General features: G+C 38.6%; 2 protein-coding genes across 7 annotated transcripts in view; one reads left to right on the top strand and one right to left on the bottom strand.

Annotated features, from left to right (window-relative positions):
- The window catches only part of PUS7L (pseudouridine synthase 7 like), a 25,584-nt gene extending 23,019 nt beyond the window's left edge, over nucleotides 1–2,565 (bottom strand). Inside the window, exon 1 of one of the 2 annotated variants that reach the window (XM_031683083.2) lies at nucleotides 2,512–2,565. Coding sequence is in view for 1 of the 2 variants with exons in the window: in XM_031683082.2 (XP_031538942.2) it covers nucleotides 1,050–1,120 (71 nt within the window). In the remaining variant the exon portion in view is untranslated. Of the gene's footprint in view, nucleotides 1–1,049; nucleotides 1,196–2,511 lie in introns of those variants that run through there. The other variant, XM_031683082.2, reaches the window with a different exon arrangement.
- IRAK4 (interleukin 1 receptor associated kinase 4) lies at nucleotides 2,416–23,497 on the top strand. 5 transcript variants are annotated; one of them, XM_072972962.1, is made up of 12 exons: nucleotides 2,416–2,434; nucleotides 6,870–7,039; nucleotides 9,111–9,256; nucleotides 10,024–10,206; nucleotides 11,053–11,213; nucleotides 12,139–12,203; nucleotides 14,582–14,696; nucleotides 15,127–15,236; nucleotides 18,777–18,960; nucleotides 19,834–19,896; nucleotides 22,056–22,214; nucleotides 22,343–23,497. In XM_072972962.1, the coding sequence occupies exons 2-12, from the start codon at nucleotides 6,879–6,881 to the stop codon at nucleotides 22,373–22,375; spliced, it is 1,380 nt and encodes a 459-aa protein (XP_072829063.1). In that variant the 5' UTR covers nucleotides 2,416–2,434; nucleotides 6,870–6,878; the 3' UTR covers nucleotides 22,376–23,497. The 5 variants fall into 5 exon arrangements, with proteins under 5 accessions (XP_072829063.1, XP_031538945.1, XP_072829061.1 ...); XM_031683085.2 differs by lacking the exon at nucleotides 2,416–2,434 and adding an exon at nucleotides 2,724–2,817; XM_072972960.1 differs by lacking the exon at nucleotides 2,416–2,434 and adding an exon at nucleotides 2,725–2,813.

Raw genomic sequence — 23,497 nt, 5'->3', positions numbered from 1 at the left:
GATGGGAGAAGGCAAGAGGAGAAGACAGGAAGAGAGTTCAAACTGATGGGTAAAAGAAGTTCTAAAAGCAACTTGCAATGTGATTATGCTTCAAGGTAGGCTTAAATTATTCCTGGACCTTAAGCTTTCTTGAAAGCTCAGATACAAACTTTTGAGTTTGACCTGGAGGAAAATTCCAGTCATCTCTCTCTGGCATCAGAGAGAAGAGATCCTCTTGAAGCAGTAGACAAGAGAACAGTTCTTTGGGGAAACCTTCACTCATTCTTCACACAACTCATGGCCATCATGTCAAGTGGAGCATCAGGACCCGTACCACTCAGTTTTTTGCATTAAATGCACTCTCCAGGTAAGTAACCATCATCTGGACCTTCTTCCCATTTCTACAGTGTGTGTTACTAATCTGAGCCATTGTAGCAAGCATAGCCACCCCCACCATCCTTTCTACTATGCCATGTGGGAATCACCGGCTACTTTTCCTTTCAAACCCACCTCCGGACCTGAAGGTTGTAAATACTATCTGTTTACCATTGCTCCTTTCAAGCCATTCCTTTCTCCTCTATCTCCCCAAATCCCATTTCCTTTGAGGTTCATGCCATCAGGCTCTACAGTTTGCTGTCATCCTCTCTCTGGTCCCAGAACAATTCTTTATTCACTGTGGACTTTAATACCTGGTTTACTGTCTTCCTATCCAGCATTACATCCACAACCATCCATGTGGATCATGCATTTAATACCACAGTTCCTCTATCTCAAACTCAAATCCCTTTCACTTCATCTCAGTCATAGCTTTGACTTTCTCATCACCAAAAATTGCATCAACTTTAAGCCTCTGGCTCTCTAACTACCCCTGCTGTCCTTTTATCCCTTCTTCCTAGTACTTCATTCTAGAAATTCTCATACATTGGGAAGGCCTCTAATCTCCGCTTCTATTACCAGTCCACTATAGTCCTTCTATAGTGCCCAGAATGATGATTTAAAATGAAAATTAAATCATACCACCCTGTTTAAAACCCTCTAATCACATGCATAGTAAAATCCAAATTACTTACCCTGGTTTCCAGAGACTTTTAAGATTCTGGACTCTGTCTAGTGTCCAAATGTATCTTGTACCTTTCCCCATTCCCTGCTATATTCCAGCTACACTGGCCTTCTTCAGTTCCACTGTGCCAACTGCTCCTACTGATTAAATCGGTCCCTCCCCATAACACCCTCAAAGAGGTCTCTCCGGACCAATAATCCAAAAAAACCAGCAAGCTATTATTTTTAACAAAACCCTATTTAATTTTCTGCAATTTTCTGTCTAGTAATTCCCTTCATTGTTTATTATATATCTACTCCAACTAGAATGTTTGCTCCATGAGAGCAAGGACCTTGTATCAAGCATAGTAGGCACACAATCAACACTGCCTGCTGAAAAAATGAAACAGTCAGTACAAAATAAGAGCTGTAAGAGAGAAGAGGAAGAAGGGATCACTTCTGCCAATGATAACTAGTAAGAACTGACCAAGTCCTCAAAACAGTTCAAGAGACAGACATGAGGCAGAGACATATCACAAGTGAGGCACAAAGAAGATAAGCAGTGTGGTAGAGAAAACTGAACAGCCCGGATACAAAGCAGCGGGAGAAAACGTTTTCTAGTACAGTTCTGGAGAATACAGCTGGATGAGTCCCAAACTAGGTAAGACACTGCACGCCTTGTCAAGAACTTAGAATCCAAGAGTGGTCAATGGATGGCCACCGCAGGTGTTTGAGAAGGAAAATGACACAATCCAAAAAGATGTTTTAGTAAGATGCCTAATGGCACTGAGCAGGATGAATCTGATGAGTTAGAGGAGCCGGAGAGCAACACGATGGGATCAAGAGCTCAGCGGCGGGACTGGCCTTGGGAAGAATGACGACCTACTCTTTATACAGTAAAAGGAAGAAGATACGAAGACATTTTAAGCCAGTAGAACAGGCAGAACAACTTGAGGAGAATGCAACGATGAGGGAATTACAACCAAGCCTCTCAGTAAGGGTGGAACCGTGCTGGAGGGCAGCCAAGGAGCCCACGTGGAGATAAGCGCAAATGTGCGGTGTTCCTATGCCTCAGACGTGCTGACGAGCGTGCGGGCCGCACAGGGAGAGAGGGCAGTCTGGCCACCCAACGTTGGGGAGGATTACGGGAGGATGCTAGAACAGGAGGATAGTGGCGCCTCCTCTTCTTCCTTCCTGCGCCTCCTCTTCTTCCTTCCTCCGCCTCACTCACGCCTACGTCTCATTTCGGCCACCAATCCACAGGACCAACGTCTCCCGCCCGCAGCCCTCGGGCGCGCCCAGAAGTATCTGCAGACACAGCCAGCAACTCCACTGCTCTCTTCTCCTCCCTGACCCGCGCTGTCCCAATACTAGCTCGCGATACTAGCTCACGTCGCCCTCCTCTTGGGGGCAAAAGGTGAGGGTCCCAATGCCAATCTTGTCATCGCCCCGTACACACACCCTATGCGGCACGAGAAGCTCGAACCCCCGTACCTCACGGTCAGGCGAAAGGCAGTCCTCGGCACTACGCTGCGCGCATGCTCGGAAGCCTTAAACTAGCCTCCGACAGAGGCGTATTTAAAGGGGCAGGCTCCCGAGTAAAGAAGCGCATTACAAGAGACCGGGAAATTCTCACGCTGGGGAGCCGCCTAGAGGCTTAAGGAGGAAGGGGGCGGGGCGGGGCGGGGGCGGGGCCTGACGGGTTGGGCCCGCCCCGGCCCTTCCTAGAACCGGGGTTCACCCGCCGCTGGCTCAGCCCCGCGGCGTCCCGCCCGCCCCCCGCGCCCGGCGTCTGGGTAGGTAAGGGATTCCGGCTGTGCGCGCCACCTTCCCCGCGGGATGTCTGAGGCCCGCGCCCCGACCTCGGTCCCTCGGCCCCAGGGTTTTTGAAGGACGGTTCGGAAGGAACATCGCCTTCCTATCTTCGGTGGAAGTGAGAAAAGTTAGGGAGGAAGTAGGTTGCTCGGGCAGCGCTTGCAGCAGGGAGAAGACCTGGGTGGGTCCCGGGGGACCAGAATTTAGTGGGAGCTGAGGAGGACCGTGGGGCGTGGGCAGGCCTCGCCCAGCCCCTCTGTGGCTCTGTCGGACCCCGCCTCAAGTTTCTCAACTCCCAGGCGGTGTGTTCCAAGAACCCGTTTACGAAAGGAAATCTCTTTTCCCGAGAACCAGGAAGTAAGACCAGCACCCGGCGGAGATGCTCGCCGCGTGGAAAGCGTTCCGAACCTCCGAGATTCTAATTAGCTTGTCTCTCCAGCGTCCAGGAAATGGAAGCGGGGTTATAAATACATTATCAGATGGGAAAAATGTACTGACAGCCTGGAAACAAGAGAGGGAACAAAAGAATGAAAAACAGACCGTTTAGAATGGGAACAAGTAGCTCTCTTAGTGCCTCAAAAACCTGTCTGCCCAAGGAGCCCTCAGAGCAGAGTAGATTCAGATTTGCCTTTTCCCTTGAAGAGATCCGTCAGAAAGTTCAGATTTCTCTTATTCTCCTGTTTGCATGCTAAACAATCATTTGAAGTTTGTTTTCTACCTGTCCAAGCAGAGCTCCTGATCTTCCGCACTTTAGCTTTCAGGAAGTTATCACTTACCAAGTTTTAATATAGTAGCAAAGAAAAATACCCACTTTGTGAAATGACTATTAATATACTCTGTCCTTTCCAACTATATGTCTGTGTGAACCGGGATTTTTTTCATATGCATCAACCAAATTAACATGTTGCCACTAGTTGAATGCAGAAGCAGATATTAGAACCCAGCTGTCTTCTATTAAGTTAAACATTAAAGAGATTTGCAAAACTGTAAAACAATGTCACTCATATTATGGGAGGAAATACGGTTATTTTTATTAAAATGTATTATGTATGCTAATATGTAGGACATTTATTATTATTTTAAATGAATTAATGAATAAGTAATGTTTACATTTCTGAGCATCAGTTTCTAATATGGTAAATATTGGTAATGTAACCAAAATAAACAAAATGTAACCACAGTAATTTTTAAGAGTGTAAAGAGTACTAAGGCCTAGTGTGAGAACTGCTCCCTTCCTTTCTTTTTTCCTTCCTCCCTCTTTCTATCTCCTTCCCTTCTTAGCCAGACTTCCTGGAAAACTCATTTCTTCCATGCATTCACTGCTCCACTATAACTGTTCTTCAGTCACCCAGTGGCCTTCTGGTTTCCGTATTTAACACACACATCAGTATTTATTTGACCTTTCTGGGTCTTTTATACCACCCTATCGCGCATTCTAGAAGCCTCTGATATGCTACTGTCCTAATTGTCTTCCTGATTACCTCCATGACTTACCAATACTTAGTTTCTTTTTTTCTCTTCATTCCTTCACATTCTATCTATTCCTAATAGGCAGTCTCATATTTCTTTGTTGCTTCAGCCACTATTCATATATGAATATATGAGAAGGTTCATATGTAAGCATTCTTTACCTAAACCTCTCTCCTAAGCTCCAGACCATATATCCAGCTCCTTAGTGCCAACTCCCCTAGATGGTGCCAGAGGGAGATAATTCACACTTAACATGACCAGAACTGAATGCATGATTTCCTCTCTCATCTACATAATTGCCCAAGGGAAAAAACCAACCTTCGGCCTGTTTCCTTCAGTCTCCTCTCCCTCTAATATCATGAAATTGTTTTGATTTGGCCTTCTAAACCTTGGAAGCTTTTTCTTCTCCATTCCCTGACCATATACTTTCTTCAGGCTTTCAATTATTGATTACTATAAAGTTTTCAAATTGGTCTCTGGTCTCTTTGTCTTAATATCCATCCCTTCAAATTTTATCTGGAGGAATTCACTTAACCAGATAGGATCACACACTGCCTTTCCTTAAAACCCTGAAATAGCCCCCCTTTAGCTTTTGGTATAAACTTAAACTCCTTGACATAGCATATGGGACACATAATGATCGTGGCCCTGCCTACCTCTCCAAACTTATCTCTTATTACTTAATGACATGTATCCTCTGGTCCAGCCATAGCTAACTCCTTGCCTTAGCCTAACCCATGCTCTCCCATGCTATTCCTGCTGCCTGGAATTTCCTTCTGTTTTTTGGGGAACGGGAATATCTTCATTCTTTTTCACTCATCCTTCCAACCTCCCACCGCACCCACATCTGTCTTGATATACCTCCTTCAGACCGTTTCTTTTGATGCTCCTTCTCTGGGCCCCATTACCACTCTGCTCGCACTTCTTGTGGCATTCATACTCGTTGTAATTGGTTGTGCCCCTGCTAGACTGAGAAGCTTGAAAACGATTTTTCTCTTCTCTGTAGCTCCCATCACTTAGTGCAAAGCCTAATGTATATTGAATATATAAATGAATTATACATGATATTTATTGAATATATGAATAAACGAAAGGAAATAATAAGTCTTTCTAGAAAAGAGAGTGGCATGAACAATGCTTTGAGTTAGAGAAACAGGGATATGTGGCATGAATTTTGGAGTCAGATACAGGTTCAAGACTTACCTCTTTTGCTTACTACCTTTGTGAAATAGAGATGATAAAACTGCCTTAGTCACTGTGAGGATTAAGTGAAATATATAAATCACCTTGCATGTTACTGGGCAAGGAATTCATTCATTCCTAACATGTAACACCAGGATCTACAGTGTGCTAGTCACGAGTAGTATTTTAGTGGGCAAAATGAGCATGGTCCCTGAATTCAGGGAGCAGATACGTTGTGCAGTGAGGAAAGGTCAGTAGGTTGAGTAGATGGACCTACTTAGATGTGGTGGCCAAAGAAGGCCAAAGAAAAGAAAACGCTAATATAGAGGCCTAGAACACAGAAGGACTTTTGCTTCTGATTCTTTTGTAGCTTCTGAATTTTGTACCACATGAATCTGTTCTTTACTCCCCAGATTGATTATATTGCATTTTCAAAATAGAAATATGTAGAGGAGCAGGAGAGGGATCGACAGAAACATAGCTAAATCTGCATGGTTTGGTGAGTTGAAAAGGTCACCACTTGCTGAGAATGAGGGAGGTTGGAGATAAAATAAAACCGCACAAGGAGAGCAAAAGTGTGAAATAGTCTCGGAGGACAGATGGAAGGAATGACAGCTGTGTTGAAGTGCAATGGAAAATGGTCCCCTACTTTGGTATTCGCACTGGCCTGCTCAGGTCCCTTGTTCTGCACAGCTGCATTCAGCATCACTGGTGTACAGAGAAAACTGTGAGATTTATCCTTGCCTGCATCTCTCCAGGATGGAGTAGCAGAAGAAAAAGGGGACTGAGGAAATGAAGGTTCAGTCGAGAGAGTAGTTGAAGTGGTGAACCGCAGGACTTGCCTTAGTAGGGAAGGAACAGTGATCAGGAAGGTCTGCTGGACTCAAAACTTGTGGTGGCATCAAGGAAGAACATCTGGTGTGAAAAGTCTGTAGCTGGACCATATCTTTTAAGGCTAGACACACTGTTTCAGAACACTTTTTTTTAAGTCTACCAAAGAGTATTGCATAAATGCTTAATAGTAAGTAAGTACTGATTGAGAGAAATATTTTTAAGTTGAAAAATAAATCTTTTTTTAAAAATAGATTTGATGTCTGAATCTGTTTACAGGAATTTTTCTGAAAAAGTCAACTATTTACTCCTTTGTGTAAATTTCACTTGGAAAATGTCAGTATCCAAAAAAAATAATAATCCTTTAAAATTTTTGTTGATATTTAGAGATGGAGAAAGACTGGACTATCAGCTAGTTGACTTTGGAGTGTTCCTCTGTTATGGTGTAATCAGTCACCAGCAATTCATTTTTATTGTGAAGTGGGATGTGCAGGCTTATAGGTGTCATCGCTAAAGCTACTGTAAAATTTTAATGAGTGTCTTCCATATTTTAGGAATAAAAGATGAGCAAACCCATAACAGCATCAACATATGTGCGCTGCCTCAATGTTGGACTAATTAGGAAGCTGTCAGATTTTATTGATCCCCAAGAAGGATGGAAGAAGTTAGCAGTAGCTATTAAAAAACCATCTGGTGATGAGAGATACAACCAGTTTCACATAAGGTAACATACAAAATTCTTTTTCTTTTTAAGTTCTTAAATCACGACCTAGAATGATTAATAGGTATGAATACTGTCTACTGTTGCAGTTCAGAAAATAAACCTCTCTCCAGGGGAGGTAATGGTAGTAAATACCACCCCCTTTTTTTTTTCTTTTTCTTTTTTTCTTTTTTTCAAATTTTGTTCCACTTTCCAGTGTATCAGCTAGGCTAATATTGTGGTCTTGACAATAAGTTTTGAGGGTTGGAATTAAGATTCCAACTTTTACTCTGGTTCTCTGGCAAGCCAAGCACATTCACTTGGCCTCATACCTGTCATTCCCAGATTGAAATAACATAAGAACATTAGAAGAATTTCTAGTAAAATTCTGGAGCGTAAATGTCTAAGTATGTGAATCTCTAAGTCACTTTAACAGTGTATTTTGGGAATTCTTCAAATTGACATTTTAAAGTTGCTTGTACACATACACATCTATGAATAGAATTCTTAGTTCTTAGCCAGGATTTTTCAACACTATCTACAGATAATTTCCATTCTTTCTACTTGTCTTTCCTTGATTTCATGTAGCATTTAAGTACAGATTTTATTTCTGTCAGTTTTTCCAGCCCAAAACTATGTGAAAATCTGCCATTGGGAGCAAGAGGAAAATAAATTTATTTGTGATTTTCAGCATTAACCTGAAAAAGAACTTGAAGCCAGAATTCCCATATTAGTCCTTCCAGGAAATGTCTCAGATGAAGGATTAACATCTTAAATTACTTGGAGGAAGCTTAATTTTAAACCTTGAATGCCATTTTTATAGCTAGTTCATTGAAATTAACTATTAAAAAATTTTAAAGCATAGTTGAGGGAGTGGGGGGTAGAAAAAGCCCTTCTTTAGAGAATAATGGCAGCAAATAATAATTGAAAGAATGCTCAGACTGAAAAGTTGCCCATTTACAACTACCAGTGAATGACTGATTCACAGAGGGCTCAGCAGTGAGTGCCAAGCCACAGGGTGAAAGGTTATTGATGAACAAGATATGTACGAGATTTTAAAGTCTTATCCACAGGTTGTTCATGAATTGCGAAGGGGAAAGATACTTTTATAAAGAAAAAAATCTGAAATGCACCTCCTTAATCAAGTCATCAAACTTTGGGTCATCAGTAATGGTACCAACTGCCATTCTGTGCCTCGGGGTGTGATACCGTGGGGAGGAGACACTGTCACCGATGTCTTCATCATGAGAAAGTAGTCAGACAGATCTAAACTGTGAGACATTCTACAAGGCGCCTGGCCCACATGCTAAAGCAAGCACGCAGACACCAAGACAGAGATGGGGAGGAGGGGACGGGAAAGAACACAAAGCTGGCAGTCTCTGTGAAGGGTAGACGGTTGTTTGTAGTATTATTCATTCAACTTTTCTGTGGGTTTGAAAGTTTTCAAAATAAAAAATTTGCAGGAAAAACAAAAAACTATATTAGGTTTTGAAACGTTACCATCAAAACTAATTTTGAAAGAAATTTTGAACGGAAAACTGATCTGTGTTTTTCCTTCATTTCATTGACATAAAGGAATAATTCTCTAAGTTTGTATATTTCCTGTTTCTTTAAGCAGCCTGGCTTATTAAAAATCATATGGCTAACAGAGTTAACAAGTCATATAGGGAAGTAATATAGCTTAGTAGTTTGGGGAACACCATTATGTCAAGTGAGATCTGAATTTGGATCCCAATTTGTACACAGTTTGGTGGCTATGTGGCTATGGGCTGCTTTCTTCACCTCTCACGCTTTCTTATTACTAAATTAGCATGATATTCATAGTATCTTTGAGAATTCACGTGTGTGCATTCTGTAGCCCACTGTGAATACTCAGTGTATGTCAACTTACATTATCATTACCTTCATCTTTTTTTCTTCTGCCCGTTTTTCTCGTTCTCTATAGTTCTTGCTGATTCTCCTCCTGCCCGCTTACTTTTATATATATTATAGGAAGTGCTGTGGGCGACACAGAGGCTGGGGGTGGGGAATAATTCCTATGTACATGTTAATTCTATTTACATACTAATTTTCTTTTTCTGTTCCTTGCTTTAAGGAGATTTGAAGCCTTACTTCAAACTGGAAAAAGTCCCACTTGTGAATTACTGTTTGACTGGGGCACCACAAATTGCACAGTTGGTGATCTTGTGGATCTTTTGATACAGAATGAGTTTTTTGCCCCTGCAAGTCTTTTGCTACCAGGTAAACTGAGTGGGTCCAGGGTATCAGTACTGAGGATGGAAAGACAAGTGCAGAAATAGAGACATTTCCTCTTAGTCTTACTGTTTTCTCCTAGTAGATGAATTTTAGATTTACGATTCCTTTTCATTCTTTCAACTCTCCCCAAGTCTTTAACAAAAACCCAGACATAGGACACCGCAGACTTGCTGTGAAGGAAATGGAGGCTTCACAACTGAACCTGAGCCCAGCGTTAAAGTCAGGTTTTTTACCAACAGCAAGTTTAGAATGACGAGACAAAGCTCTTGTTTTTTTTCCCCCTCACCTTCCACCCTGATGGATCATTCTGTGATGGTGATCTCCTCACACTGTTCCAGTGGCTTAGTGTCTAGTTTCCTCCTTCATAAGCTATTTTTTCCCTTTGGTGCTATTTACACCAGTGGTTCACACCCTTGAGAGTGCAGAAGAATCACCAGGAGTTCTTGTTAAACACGACCTCATTATCAGAATTCTTGAATTAGGTTCAAGGTCAATGTTTTTAAACAGGTACTTCTGGGCTTCTGAGGCAGGTGGCTCGTGGACCCCTTTTTGAAAAGACTGCCTTGCCCTCTCTGCCCATCTTTATCAAAATTTATGCATTCTTACTAGGCAGCTTCTTGTTAGTACTAAGAGAATATGGAGCTAACGTGTAGAAACTGGAATGATGTTAAGTGAACCGAGTTCCTAGTTTAACTTTTTCACAAGCACTTTTTCTTATGAAAGGTTAACTTGTATCTTATTTCATTTGTCAGATGCTATTCCCAAAACAGTTAATACACTGCCTCCTAAAGAAACTGTAACCGTTCAGCAGAAACAGATGCCACCCTATGGCAAAGACAGGACATCTGTGATACCTGATCAGAATCATGAACAGAAGTATATGCCACCGGACTCCTCAAGTCCAGAGAATAGAAGTTTAGAAATTAGTGATACACGTAAGTAACATTTGCAGCACTTAACCATGACTGGGTTGGTTGTTAAGACCATCACTGCTTTAAAAATAAGTCTCTCCTTTTGTTTCTGCATGCTAGCAATAACTCTTTTGTGGTTCTTTTTCCCTCCTGATTTATTAAGCACCATCTTCATTGTATCAGTCAGTGTCATCAGTGAGTAGAGGCAACAGGACATATGAATACTCACAGAAGTATGGAAAAAAAACAAGTAAATATTTACATAACTGGAAAAGGTCATTTGATAAAGAAAAATAAGTGACTAGAGTTTTAGGTGAAAGACCACAAAACAGAATTCTCAAGATAAAGCTTAAAATTTGAATTTAAAAAAGTGATTTTAAAATGGACTTATTTGCTAAACAAACAGACGCACAGACATAGAAAAGAAACTTATGGTTACTGGGAGGGGGAAGGGATAAATTGGGAGTTCCAGGTTTGCAGATATTAACTACTGTATATAAAATAGATAAACAATGAGTTTCTGCTGTACAGCACAGGGAACTACATTCAATATCTTGTAGTAACCTATAAGGAGAAAGAATATAAAAAGGAATATATATATATGACTAAAACATTATGCTGTACACCAGAAATTGTTATGACATTGTAAACTGTACTTCAATTTTTTTTAATTAAAAATTTTAGAAATAGATTTTTTTAAATAAATGAATCAAAATTTAAAAGTGGTTTTACTCTCTTCCATCAGACATAATCCAAAGTTGTAACTGTTTGCATATGTATGAAATATCCACATTGAGAAAATACTGAAGTTATTAAAACCAATTTCTTTTTTACTGAAGCACTTTCTTCCGTCTCTTATTGACACTGTAGGTTTTCACAATTTTTCATTTTATGAATTGAAGGATGTCACGAATAACTTTGATGAGCGGCCCGTCTCTGTCGGTGGTAACAAAATGGGAGAAGGAGGATTTGGGGTTGTGTATAAAGGCCTTGTGAACAACAGGACCGTAGCAGTGAAGAAGCTTGCAGCGGTAAGTTCTGTTTTCAGGAAGAGAAAGAATTAAAGGAAGAGCTGATTTCTAGTGTGCTGTATAATACATTTTAAATTAATCTTTAGGAAATATATTATTTCAGTGTGCATTTTCTTTAAATAAACATCTCTAAGCTGGTAGTTCTTAACACTCAAAAATTCGTTGAAAGCTTTGGACTCTATCCCTACAAATGTGTAGTTATATACAAATACGTACGATTATACATATAATTTGGGAAGATTCACAAAATAAAGCTGAGAAGCCCAGCTCTTCACAGTGCTTCATGCATAATCAAGTTTAAAATGGTAAGAGATAAGAAAATTTTGTAAAAATAACTTACTTGCATTACTTTTCTCATTTAAAAATAGTTTAGAAAACATACCATAAGAAAAAAATTTAAAAATTTCTTATCTATGTCCTTTGTCCCCATTTCTGTTAGAGTGTTTACTGTTAAATTACTGATTTGTTGTATTTTAAATATATTATTGGATTCTAAAAATACCAATACAGTGCATATTTATACGATAAAGTTGGTCACCCTTAGTCATCCATGTGGCAAATACTTCTGCAGGTCTTGTTTTTGTTTTTGCCTTCAAATTTGCTTATATTTTCTATTACACTGAATTTTTTTCCCAGATGTTAATGCAGTGAAATCTCATATTATTTCATTTTGTTCCCACAATGAGTCAGTGAGGTTTATACAGTTGCATGGTTTATAAGGTTTTCTTCCTTCACTAACCAGCCATGAGATCTTGAGCAAATGACAAATATTTCTAGTTCTTGGTTGTTCTATAAAATGGGGAGAGCCATGCCTTATTATTTTAAAGAAAACCGGATTAGCCAGATGATCCCTTGTACCCATTCCAGCCTGGGAGCCTTGGGGTTATTGTATTGTATTATATTGTATAGTATTTTATTTTTTCAGATGGTTGACATTAGCACAGAAGAACTGAAACAACAGTTTGATCAAGAAATAAAAGTAATGGCAAAGTAAGTGAATTTGCGGTGTGGTACAGCGGAAGAGAGCACGACAGGGAGCGAGGGACCTGTTTTCTTAACCACAGTGTGCCATGCGCTAGTGATATTTTCAAATATATAAGTTAAAATAAAGGGTTTAGATTAGAGGACTTGAAAGAACGTTGATTCTTTAATTCTATGACTACGTATACTCATATAAGTTACATGGAATTTCAACAGGTGTTCTGCTCCCAGAAATTTATGAGAGGTAAATTATAGATTTTACATATATATAAAATTAGATAGATGGATAGATAGATATCAAATTATCCCTTAGCTATAGCTATAAGTTAACACCCATAAACCAGGAAATTGTTATATGCAAGAATGTTTAGAAGGCATTGACTCAGTATGTTTAAGAACATCCAAGAAGAAAGGATGAAATAAATCAGGAAGAGTGTTCTAATAGTTATAGTGATTGATACCTGAGTGCATACAAGAGACCAGAAACCGTGAGCATTGTCTCAGTTGTTATCACCACACCACACACATGCTTTTTTTTTTCACTGAGACTTAGAAACGGTGAATAACTTGCCCAAGGCCACATAACCAATAACTATGTGAGTTTCAAATCCAGATCTGTCTGATTTCAGAGCCTGAGCTTTTGATCTAAATCCTTAAGGGGGTTTACCAGTGTGTACTCATCAGACCCATTGCTATCAATCAGCAATTCTAGTTGCTTAACTTTAAGAAAGAAAAAATTGGAATTAGTTCATTCACGGTAAAAATAATGCACACTGAGAAGAAACTCTTCCATTCAGAATTTGTCCTCCCCACTCGTACCCCGACTCTCCAATCCTAAAAGTAACTTGTTCAAAATAGATTCTCTGAGAAATACAGGAAAACATTTTTCAGATAATAAAAACCATCTCTAAGTATATCATTGCAAGATAACCACTGCTAATATTTTGATGTACTTGCTTCATGATAAGTGTGTAACATCTTCCCCATGTCATTAAAATAATTTTAAAACATTTAAAATTATGTGCAACATTGTAGCATATATGGATTATATTTAACCATTATCCTTCTAGGTTTGTTTCTAAAATTTCAATATTACAAATTAAAATTCCCTTGAATCTCTTTGTACATAAATCTTTAAATGCAAATTTGCTTATTTCACCAGGATACAGTCTTAGAAGAATTATTGGTTCTGAATGCTTGAACTTTTTAAAGGCTTTCTAAGTATTTGTCCAAATGGCTTTGTAGATGAGTTATGATCATTTATACATCTACCAGCAATGTATTACAATTTCAAACTTCACTGCTACCTCACCACCATTAAATATTATTACTATTTTTCAGTAAGTACCAATCTCTGGCCCTTACTAGCACAATGACCTTGGCCAACTTTCTTAACTGTCTATCCATTAGTTTTCTCATCTATAAAATGGGATAATAATTTTAAAAATGAATTTCTTCATTGAATTATTATAAATATTAAATAAAACAAAGCAGGTAAGTCATTTACCGCAGTGCCTTCTATATAGTATAAACTCAGCAAATGTTATCTACTCACCTAAAATGTGCCGGTTGGTGGAAAATGAAGCACTTACTGTTTTAATTTGCACCTCATAAACTATTTCTAGGCTCTCCTATGTATTTGCTCATTTAATTTTCACATCATTTGTGTTACTTAATAGGTATTGTCCACATTTACCAGGTAAAGGTGCTGAGGCTCAGTGAGGCTGTTAACTTGTGATAGGTCACATTTCCAGAAGATGGCAGAGTTAGACTTTAAACTTAGGACTGAACTCTGAGCCCAGTTTTCTTTCTGCTTTACCGCAGATGCCTGCAGTCTTGTTAGACTTCGACTCTCTTTAGTTGTATTACTCGTAAGTGTATAAAGAAACTCAAATTAGGTTATAAATAATAGCTATTAAAAATCAGAAATGTGTACATTAGATGTGATTCAAAATCAGATGTCTGTAAGTCAGTGCTTTGGATCCTTGAAAGGGTTGTCATACAAGTTTCAACAAACTTTTTGAAATCTTGTTTGTGCTGTCACTGAAGATGGTGCAAAGGCAAACATCAGCCTAGTTCTTAACCAAACTATTACAAATACCAATGGTCTGAGTTCTTGAGCTTTTACTATAAAATGAAGAGAGATTTTGCTTCTAATGTTGAACAATATTGACTAAAAGAACTGTTTGCAGAAAATTATAAGCAGTTATAATAAACATATGTAAACATGTTAGAAACATATATATTATATTACAATGATGTAAAGCATGTAATTATTTTCTTGCACTTTTTTTTCTGTGAAAGCTCTAAATTCAGTAACTTCCAACCTACAACTAAATATTATGTGTGTATCATAATAATGTTGAGTGGAAAATTGTTTGTCACAGGTGTCAACATGAAAACTTAGTAGAACTACTTGGTTTCTCAAGCGATGGAGATGACCTCTGCTTAGTCTATGTTTACATGCCCAACGGTTCATTGCTGGACAGACTGTCTTGCTTGGTAAAATGTTTGTTTATCAGGTTGTTTGGCTTTCCTTTCTGTGTTGAAATACTAATGTTTACTTTGTAACAGGATCATTTAATCTATAGTCATCTTAATGTTTTTCCTGATCTCTGAAAACTATCCAGTTGATATGTAAACAGCGGGAATGGCTTTTCTGTCAGGTCATGATCTAAAATGTCAAGTTATCAATCAAGGCTAGACTTTGAAGATGCTCTAATATATTTTTATTGTTAAATAAGAAATGCAAATCCCTATTTGATCTTATTTAGGGACAACCTAAAAAAAATGATAGTCCTAAATTCTTAGCAGTGTAGTATCATTTTCATTTCTAGTTGCTTAGAAAAATATTCTGTTATATATTGTCTATGGGTTTTTTTTAATCCTCTTTTTTTTTTTTTTTAAATTGGCTTGTTTCTTACTTCATAAGGATGGTACTCCGCCACTCTCTTGGCACATGAGATGCAAGATTGCTCAGGGTGCAGCTAATGGCCTCAGTTTTTTACATGAAAACCATCATATTCATAGAGATATTAAAAGGTAAATGCTACTTCTAAAAAGCCTTCAGAAAACTGTCTTCAGAGGATAATTTTCTCTCACTCGTTCTATTCATTATTCACGTGCATGTCTTACCCTGGAGCACTCCATGAAAGCTCTCCTCACTCAGGACACCTGTAATCTCCCTTACTTCATTCCAGTGACCCATTTCCAGTTCTCATCCTAAATGACCTTTTTTTCTTTTTAATAGTATGTTATTCTGTTCTTCTTGACCATTTTGTCTTGTCAAAATTATCTTCTTCTTCTTTTCTGGATCACTGCTCTTTTCTGAATCACTTTCATCCTCCATGGGTGCATTTCAGTTTTCTTCCTTGTTCTGTATTTATTTGGTTAACAAATATTAATTGAGCACCTACTATGTGATAGGTACTGTAGATGGTGTAATTAGCAAGAGTAGCATTTGTAGCATCTGTCAGCACAAAATAATGATAGAACTTTAGTGTGTATTCTATAATCTTAATATAAAGAAGAGTTCTGTCAGGAAATGATATTTAAGCAGAGATCCAAAGAGTGAACAGGAGATAGATGGGCACAACTTGAGGGCAACTAGAGAACATGGGGAAAGAACATTCTAGGAAGGAGCCACATTTGTAAGAGCAGTGTTAAGAGGGAACAAACATGTGGGCATGATGAATTACAGGGAGTGAAATAAATGCTGTAGGACTGAAGTGCAGAAATTGAAGGGGTGATTGACATAAGATAAAATTATAGAGGTAGGCAGGCAGCTAAGCCCTGTAAGACCTCACAGACTAAGATAAGGGCTTTAATTTTATAGTAAGTATAATCAGCTGCCATTCAAAGAAATTATAAGTAGAAATGTGGCATCAGATTTAAGTTTGGAGAAGATCTCGTTGACTTGAGTGTAGAGAACAGTTTGTAAGGAGGGGTAGTTTGGAGACTATCATGGAAGGCTTGGTGGTGGCAGTTCGAATGAAGAGACGTGAACAGATTTGAGAGATTAAGATGGCAGGACTTGCTGATTCTTGGCTGCAGAGGGGTCGGGGAGAGGGACACGTCAGGAGTGATGCTGGGATTTATGGCTTCCAGAATTGCATTCTGGAATGATTGTGGCATGATTCACTTACATGGGAAGCACTGAAAGAGGGTCAGGTTGGAGGTGGAAAATGTGAGTTCTCTTTCACACGTGTCGTGTTAGCAGTTCTTTCAAGACATGCGAGTGGAGATGTTAAACGGTGTGATGTTGATGTACATGTTTGGAGCTAAAAGATGTCCCAGCTGAAGATACCCATTTGTGTATTACTTGTGTATAGGTGATAACTGCAGAGCTGTCCTATGCTCATATGTACTTAAGGAGAGACACAGATTCAGAATAGTTCCCAAGATTTATTCCTGAGGAACTTTAAGACTTAATGGCCAAGTAGAAGAGAATAAGTCCAAAAAGGAATCTAAGAAGGTGTGAAAGTTAGCTGAAACCCAGGAGAGTGTGGGATTCCTAAGAACAAGGGAAGACATTTTCCCAAGAAGGACTAGTCAAAAATGTCAGTTACCTTTTATAGATCAGGATGAGGGCTGAAACATAACCATTTGATTAGTGCCATGAAGGTCATTAGTGACTTTATGGGGAACTACTTCCATGTAGTGACTGGGTCACAATTCAGGTTGCAGTTGAGGAGAGAGTGGGAGTCGGAGAACTGAGATGTGAGAATAGACAAGTCTGGTAAGACGCTGAGCCGGTGAAGGGGAGAGCTGGAAATAGATGTGTCATTTAGGCAAATTTTTTTAAGATGACAGACACTAAAGCTTGTTTTTTTGCCTGTGGGAAGAGGAGGGTGATAGAACAGAAGAGAGAGGTGAGATCATTTATAGGATAAGATTCCTGAGAATGTAGAAAGGAGTCCAAGTAGAGGGACTGGCCTTAAATAGAGGAAAGACACCACCTCCCATCTGTTACACGTTGGTGTATTCCAGTTGGTGCATTCTTGCCTCATCATCTCTTCTGTTCATCCTGCGAATTCTTGCTGAGTGATAACAGTGACTTCAAATGCTCTCTGTGTGTAGGTGACTCTCAACTCTGTATCATCAACCTCCAATCCCATATTTTCAGTATCTCCAGACCAAACCACCCCACCGAGATGTACCACAGCAGCCTCTAAGTCAACATTTCAGAAATCAAACTCACTTCTCTTCCAACCCAAACTCTTCCTCCTATATTTCCTTCCTAATCAAGTGAAGTCCACATTCATCCTGTCTCCCAAGCTAAAGACTTCCTCGTCCCCCATATCGTACAAATTACAACGTGCTATTGAGTGTGCCTCAAAATGTGCACTTCACAGGGGAGGGTATAGCTCAAGTGATAGAGCACATGCTTAGCATGCACGAAGTCCAGAGTTCAACTCCCAGTACCTCCTCTAAAAATAAACAAATAAACAAACCTAATTACCTCCCCCCGCAAAAAAAATAAAAATTAAGAGAAAACAAGTAAAATGTGCATTTCCTTTTTGTCCCCAGTGCTCTGCCTTCGCATAGACCCTCACTGTCTCTTGTGTGCTTTATTACAAGCTTTCTGGTCGTCCTTTAATCAGTCTGTACCAGTTCTCATCCATGCAATGCTGTGTGGCCAGCCTGTGGTCCTAGAAATCAAGTCTGGTAACACCAGTTTCCTACCATGAATGCTTTAGCTGGTGTCCTGTTGCCCACAGGATAAAGTTCGGATTCTCTCCATGTTCCGCTGATGCCGGTTTCTTCAAACCGATCATATGTTTTTGTATTTTCATCACTGTGTTCATGTTGCTCCATTTTCCTGAAATGCTTTTCTGTCCCTCATTTAACATCAGCTTCTAATAATCCTTCAAGACTACGCACATTTTTTACCTTCTCTGGAATTTTCTGCAGATTCTTCTGGCCTCTCATACCTAATATTATCATTATGGAGTGCTTACTGGATTTGAAAAAATTATTCGTATACCTTTGTCACAGACAAGACGGAAGATTCCCCCATACCCAGCGATGGGCTTAAATACTGTGTAACACACTGGGAATCCCCCATAAGGTTTTGTTGAGTGAAAGTGTGAGTATATGAGTGAATGCATAAAATGAATGAATGAAGATCTTTTAGCCATATTCTTTCCTCTTTGGAAAATTTCAAATACCAAAAAAACAGAAAAAGAAAAAGAAATGGAATAATTGAGATACTTTGGTCGGAAATTTGTTTTTAAATGAATTGAAGAATGTTAGGAAAGGAATTAGGAATGGTGCTTTAGGATACTTTGAGGAAGTTACCCTGTACTAAATTACTTGTGAGATAATAAAAATATCTCTCACTAATGTGGACAATTTTACTTCATTTTTATTCTCCTAAAATTTTTCCTCAAGAAACAGAAAGGAAAAGAAGATAATTACTTGTCTTTAGCTTTACTCTGAAACCCAGATTTGTTTACATAAACGTTTAGGCTTTTAGGATGTATATTACAGAATGGGACACCCTGCAAATAATACATGCAGTCATGCACCTACCTAAGGGACTGTTTGATTGGCTTAAAAAGAAAACGTTTTGTCTTTCAGTGCAAATATCTTACTAGATGAAGACTTTACAGCCAAAATATCTGACTTTGGGCTTGCACGGGCTTCTGAGAAATTTGCCCAGACAGTCATGACCAGCAGAATCGTAGGGACAACAGCTTACATGGCACCTGAAGCTTTGCGGGGAGAAATAACGCCCAAATCTGACATCTACAGCTTTGGTGTGGTAAGTTTCATATTTTTCTTCTCACATATATGTGTGTATATATATAATTAGGAACAATAATCATTCTGGCTTATAATGGTGAAATTACAGTAGAATATTTTGAAACACCCATCTTGTTTATCTCTCTTATATAAAGATGTAAATTATTCACTTTAACCTCTCGTTCAAGGAGAAAATTATAAAAACTTCTCTGAATTTGTAAAACTTTTAAACTGATTTCTGAAATTACTGCATGAAATTTTTTGGGGGGTGCACTATTCTTATGAATTAGCCTGAAACTTAAATCAGTGCATAAAACAAATCATGTCAGACAGTATGCACTTTAGTGTCGTATTTTAAAAATGAAATTTTTTTAAAGGAAATATCCTTGGGCGTTTTCTGATCTACCAGTCAGATCCTAATAACTTAAGATGGAAGTGTTGGGAGGAATGGTTGGAAAAATTGGGTGTTCTTTATTGTAGTTTTTCATATGTCCCATTTATGGATTTTTACCTGCAGAGCACTGTGAAGTTAAGGCGCAGGGTACTAGGGTTTAGAAAATAATATTCTCCTGAGAGCCAGAGAAAATTATTCTTGTGCAAAATCTTCTGCAAAACAAAAGGAGTGTCCAGAATATGTGTTGACTGGGGCTGATGGTTTAGTAAGTTGCCGATAGAAAAGAACTGCTTGCGGGAATGGATGGGATCCAAGATGTCCGGGAAAAGGGTAGGGAGAAGTAATCACCGCTCACATTCTTTACAGTTTCGTGACTAACAGACATAATGCGATGGTGCAAATGGTGAATCAGAGTTCATAATCAAGAGCCCTGTTCCTTCGAGTTTCTACATGTTGTCTTGAGTCATATTAATGGATTCTTTTTTTTTGTCTTCATAGGTTTTGTTGGAAATAATAACTGGACTTCCAGCTGTGGATGAACACCGTGAACCTCAGTTATTGGTAATTGAAAGATTCATTTTTCCCTGTCCTTTTTGCTTTGCATGTATAATCTAAATTTATACAGATATATTTGGCTTCTAGAAATGTCACTTTCTATTGGCAATCTTTCTGTTGGCAATTACAGGGTGGCATATGGAAAGAGCATCAGATAGTTCTAATCTCAGTTCTGCCATGAAGTATTTGTGAAGCTTAGAAAAGTCACATGTATTCTATGTTCTGCTTTCTTTGTGGGTAAAATCAGAATAAAACTATGATTTCTGAAATGTCATCCGATATATTTTTATTTTGTTACTTTCAGGGTGATTACTAACTACCTTTTCAGCTCAGAAAGGAAAAACAACATGGCTTCCTTTGAAATTTGTGTCAGAATAGAATTACTAATGAATTATTCTCTATCCATTTCTACTATGGAATATTTTTTATACAGTTATCATAGAAAACTTTACCTATGTGTTATATTAGATATTCACTAACAATTGTATAAATAGACTAACAATGCTAAAATTACAGGGAAATTATGCCATGCCCTATATTGTAAATTTTAAGAACTTACAGGATCTTTTTATAAAATTAAAAATTTACAGAAATACCTACTACTCTGAGTAAATTTTTCTTAAAATTGGTTAAATAACTACACTGATTTTACTTGAAATTTATGTGTTCTAATGGGACGAACCACTGTGACAAATTCAGACAATATGTATATACCAGATTATTTCCCTAGAATGAGAATTAGAAAGTTAAAAGGTATATTTGATCAGGGCCTTGGTGCCATATTTTTAAGAGAAACCATAAGTACAATATCTACATATTACAATATTCCTACACATGTCCCTTATGTAACTGTGTATTATACCATGGTTTCCTGGATATGCAGTAAGATGATATTACATGCTATATAATAGTTCACGTTAAAGTATGTTTATAGAACATAATATTATTGCGAAAAGCTAGTATTTTTATATTTCATAATATTTTACAGTAGCGCAGAGTGAAATTTTGTTTTCATCAAAGAAATAAAATCCTCTGTCTCCTTGGTACTTGGAGGTTAGGAAAGAAGCCTGGGCTGGAGTTACAGTTTTCAAGCCGTACCTGTACAGGCACAGATAAAGCTTTGTGTGTAGATTGGATTATATGGAGAAAGTGTGTAGATTAAAAATACAGGAGGAAAAAATCACCACAAATTGGGGCTTAAAATGACAAATTTATTCTCTCACAGTTCTGGAAGCCAGGAGTCTGAAACCAGGACTTTGTCAGGGCCATGTTCCCTCGGGAGACTCGAGGCGAGAATCTTCTCTAGCCTCTTCTAGGTTCTGGTAGCTGTTGGCATTTCCTGACCTGTAGCCACATCACTGCAGTTTCTGCCTCCGGGGTCACACTGTCTTCTCCTTTGGGTCTGTTGTCTCCTTTCCGTCTCTTCCTCAGATGCTAGTCATTGGATCGAGGGCCCACCTGGGCGATCCACGATGATCTCATCTCAAAATGCTTAACAGAATTACACCCACAGAGATGTTTTTCTCCAAATAAATTCACATTCACAGGTTCTGGGGATTAGGACTTGGACCTATCTTTTTTGGGGGAGACCACCATTCAACCCACTGCACCATCCTAGTCCCACACCACTCTCCCTCGTCATTACTGTTTCATCGTGGCCCTGCCCCCTCTTTCCTCCTCCCTCTTTCTCTTTGATTCAACAATTTGAGTACGTGTGGGGAAGTTTGCCTGTGCAGTGAGAGAGGTTCTGCATTCAGAAGTGGGAATCGCGTGATCAGGAGCACTGCAAGAGGCAGACCACCCTGTGCTGGCAGCCTAGTGAATGCTGCTGGTGGGTGCATGACGGCAACTAACTCAGGCACATAAATGCACAAATCAGAAGGCAAGTAGTGGCTGGAAGTTTCTAGGAGATATGTATAAATAAATGAATAAATAATCTTCATAAGGTTATAATAGTAGATAGTAAAATAAGAGTCAGTGTTATTATGAAATAGAGTAAATAATTAAAATGTATTACTTTGTTTTATAATGTAATTTATAATACTAGAAATTAATTATAATATAAATATAATTTATATTTATTTAGAAATAAATTTATAAAGTTTATCTGATTTGCTTCACTTTTATTTGAAACACTTATTAAAGTTTGAACATTTATTTTAAAGCTAGATATTAAAGAAGAAATTGAAGATGAGGAAAAGACCATTGAAGATTACATTGATAAGAAGATGAATGACATTGACTGCACTTCCATTGAAACTGTGTACTCTGTTGCCAGTCAGTGTTTGCATGAAAAGAAAAACAAGAGACCCGACATTAAGAAGGTATTAGCTGTTTGTACTTATTTAAAAAGTGAAGGAGGTGGCGTTTGTCACTGTTTTCCTAAGTGTACATTTCAAACCAACTGTTTAATGCAATTCTTTTTTTTTCTTTTTTTTTTTTTTTATAAAAGGTTCAACAGCTGCTGCAGGAAACAACAGCTTAAAACTTCACTGGAATAGACTCTTGACTTCTTATATATGGCTATATAAATCATCTTTTAAGCTAAATTTTTTGTACACATTCTTCATTACCTGTAACAAGGCAGCATGGTTATTAAAGCTTGTGTAGAACCCCCAGCATATAGAACAAACAGAAGCAGAGCTGCTACGTTAGCACTTAGCCCTCCTTTTTTTAGTGTCCCTCCGAGTTCTCATGGTAATCCCTGAGACATCTCCTGGGAACCTAACCAAACGGTTTGAAAACTGCAGAATTAGCAGAAAAGAGGACTGGACTATAGAGTGAAAAGATCCAGGGCTGAAGCCCAGCTCCACTGCTAATTTTCTATAAGCTTTGGGCAATCCTCTTAGCTGCTTTGGACCTGGTGGGGTTTTTTCTTTGTTTGTTTTACCTGTAACCTTGCACTAATATCTACTCTGCCTCTCTGATGGGTAATCATGGAAATCAAATGATGCACAATATGTATAAAGCACTTTGTAACTTGTAAAGTGATGTAAAATTTAAAGTTTATGTAAACAATTATAAAATCCTATTACAGTGGTTTATTTATAAGTTCATGTTCACAGTGTGCTGTCCTAAGCAATCATACATCACAAAGCAAATATGCTTTAATGATCTGCCCATGACAATATGGCCATTATTAGATTACATTAAATGGCAAATATGAAGACATTTTGCAGATGCAGTTAAGGTCCCTAATCGGCTGACTGAGTATCAAAAGGGAGATGCTGCTGGGTGGGCCTGACCTAATCAGGTGAGCTCTTACAAGAAGTCTGAGAGATTTTCCTGTGGACCTTGAAGTAAGCTACCAAGTTGTAGGAAGGCCATACTGGCTAAAGTCTGTGGTGGCTTCTAGGATATAAGGGCTACCTTCCAGCTGTCAGCCAGCAAGAAACTAGAACCTTGCTTGTACAACTGCAAGATACCGAATTCTTCCAACAACCGGAATTAGCTTAGATGAGTACTCCAGACTTTAGATGACACCATAGCCCCAGCTGACACCTAACTTTTGGCCTTGTGATATCCTCAGTCACGAACGTGGACTTCTGTGCCTAGATTTTGACGTGCAGAACTGTGAGATAATAAATGAGTTGCTATGAGCCGTTAA

This window comes from Vicugna pacos, chromosome 12 (assembly GCF_048564905.1).
Source record: "Vicugna pacos chromosome 12, VicPac4, whole genome shotgun sequence".
NCBI lineage: Eukaryota > Metazoa > Chordata > Mammalia > Artiodactyla > Camelidae > Vicugna > Vicugna pacos.
The sequence above is the reverse complement of the archived record's forward strand: the minus strand, read 5'-3'. Positions and strand labels throughout refer to the sequence as shown.

Bases quoted from the DNA above. Each gene is read 5' to 3' on its own strand.
- IRAK4 (XM_072972962.1), top strand. From the start codon at position 6,879: ATGAGCAAACCCATAACAGCATCAACATATGTGCGCTGCCTCAATGTT. The intron at 11,214-12,138 runs GTAAGTTCTGTT...TTATTTTTTCAG, and splicing joins CAGTGAAGAAGCTTGCAGCG to ATGGTTGACATTAGCACAGA. The intron at 14,697-15,126 runs GTAAAATGTTTG...TTACTTCATAAG, and splicing joins TGGACAGACTGTCTTGCTTG to GATGGTACTCCGCCACTCTC.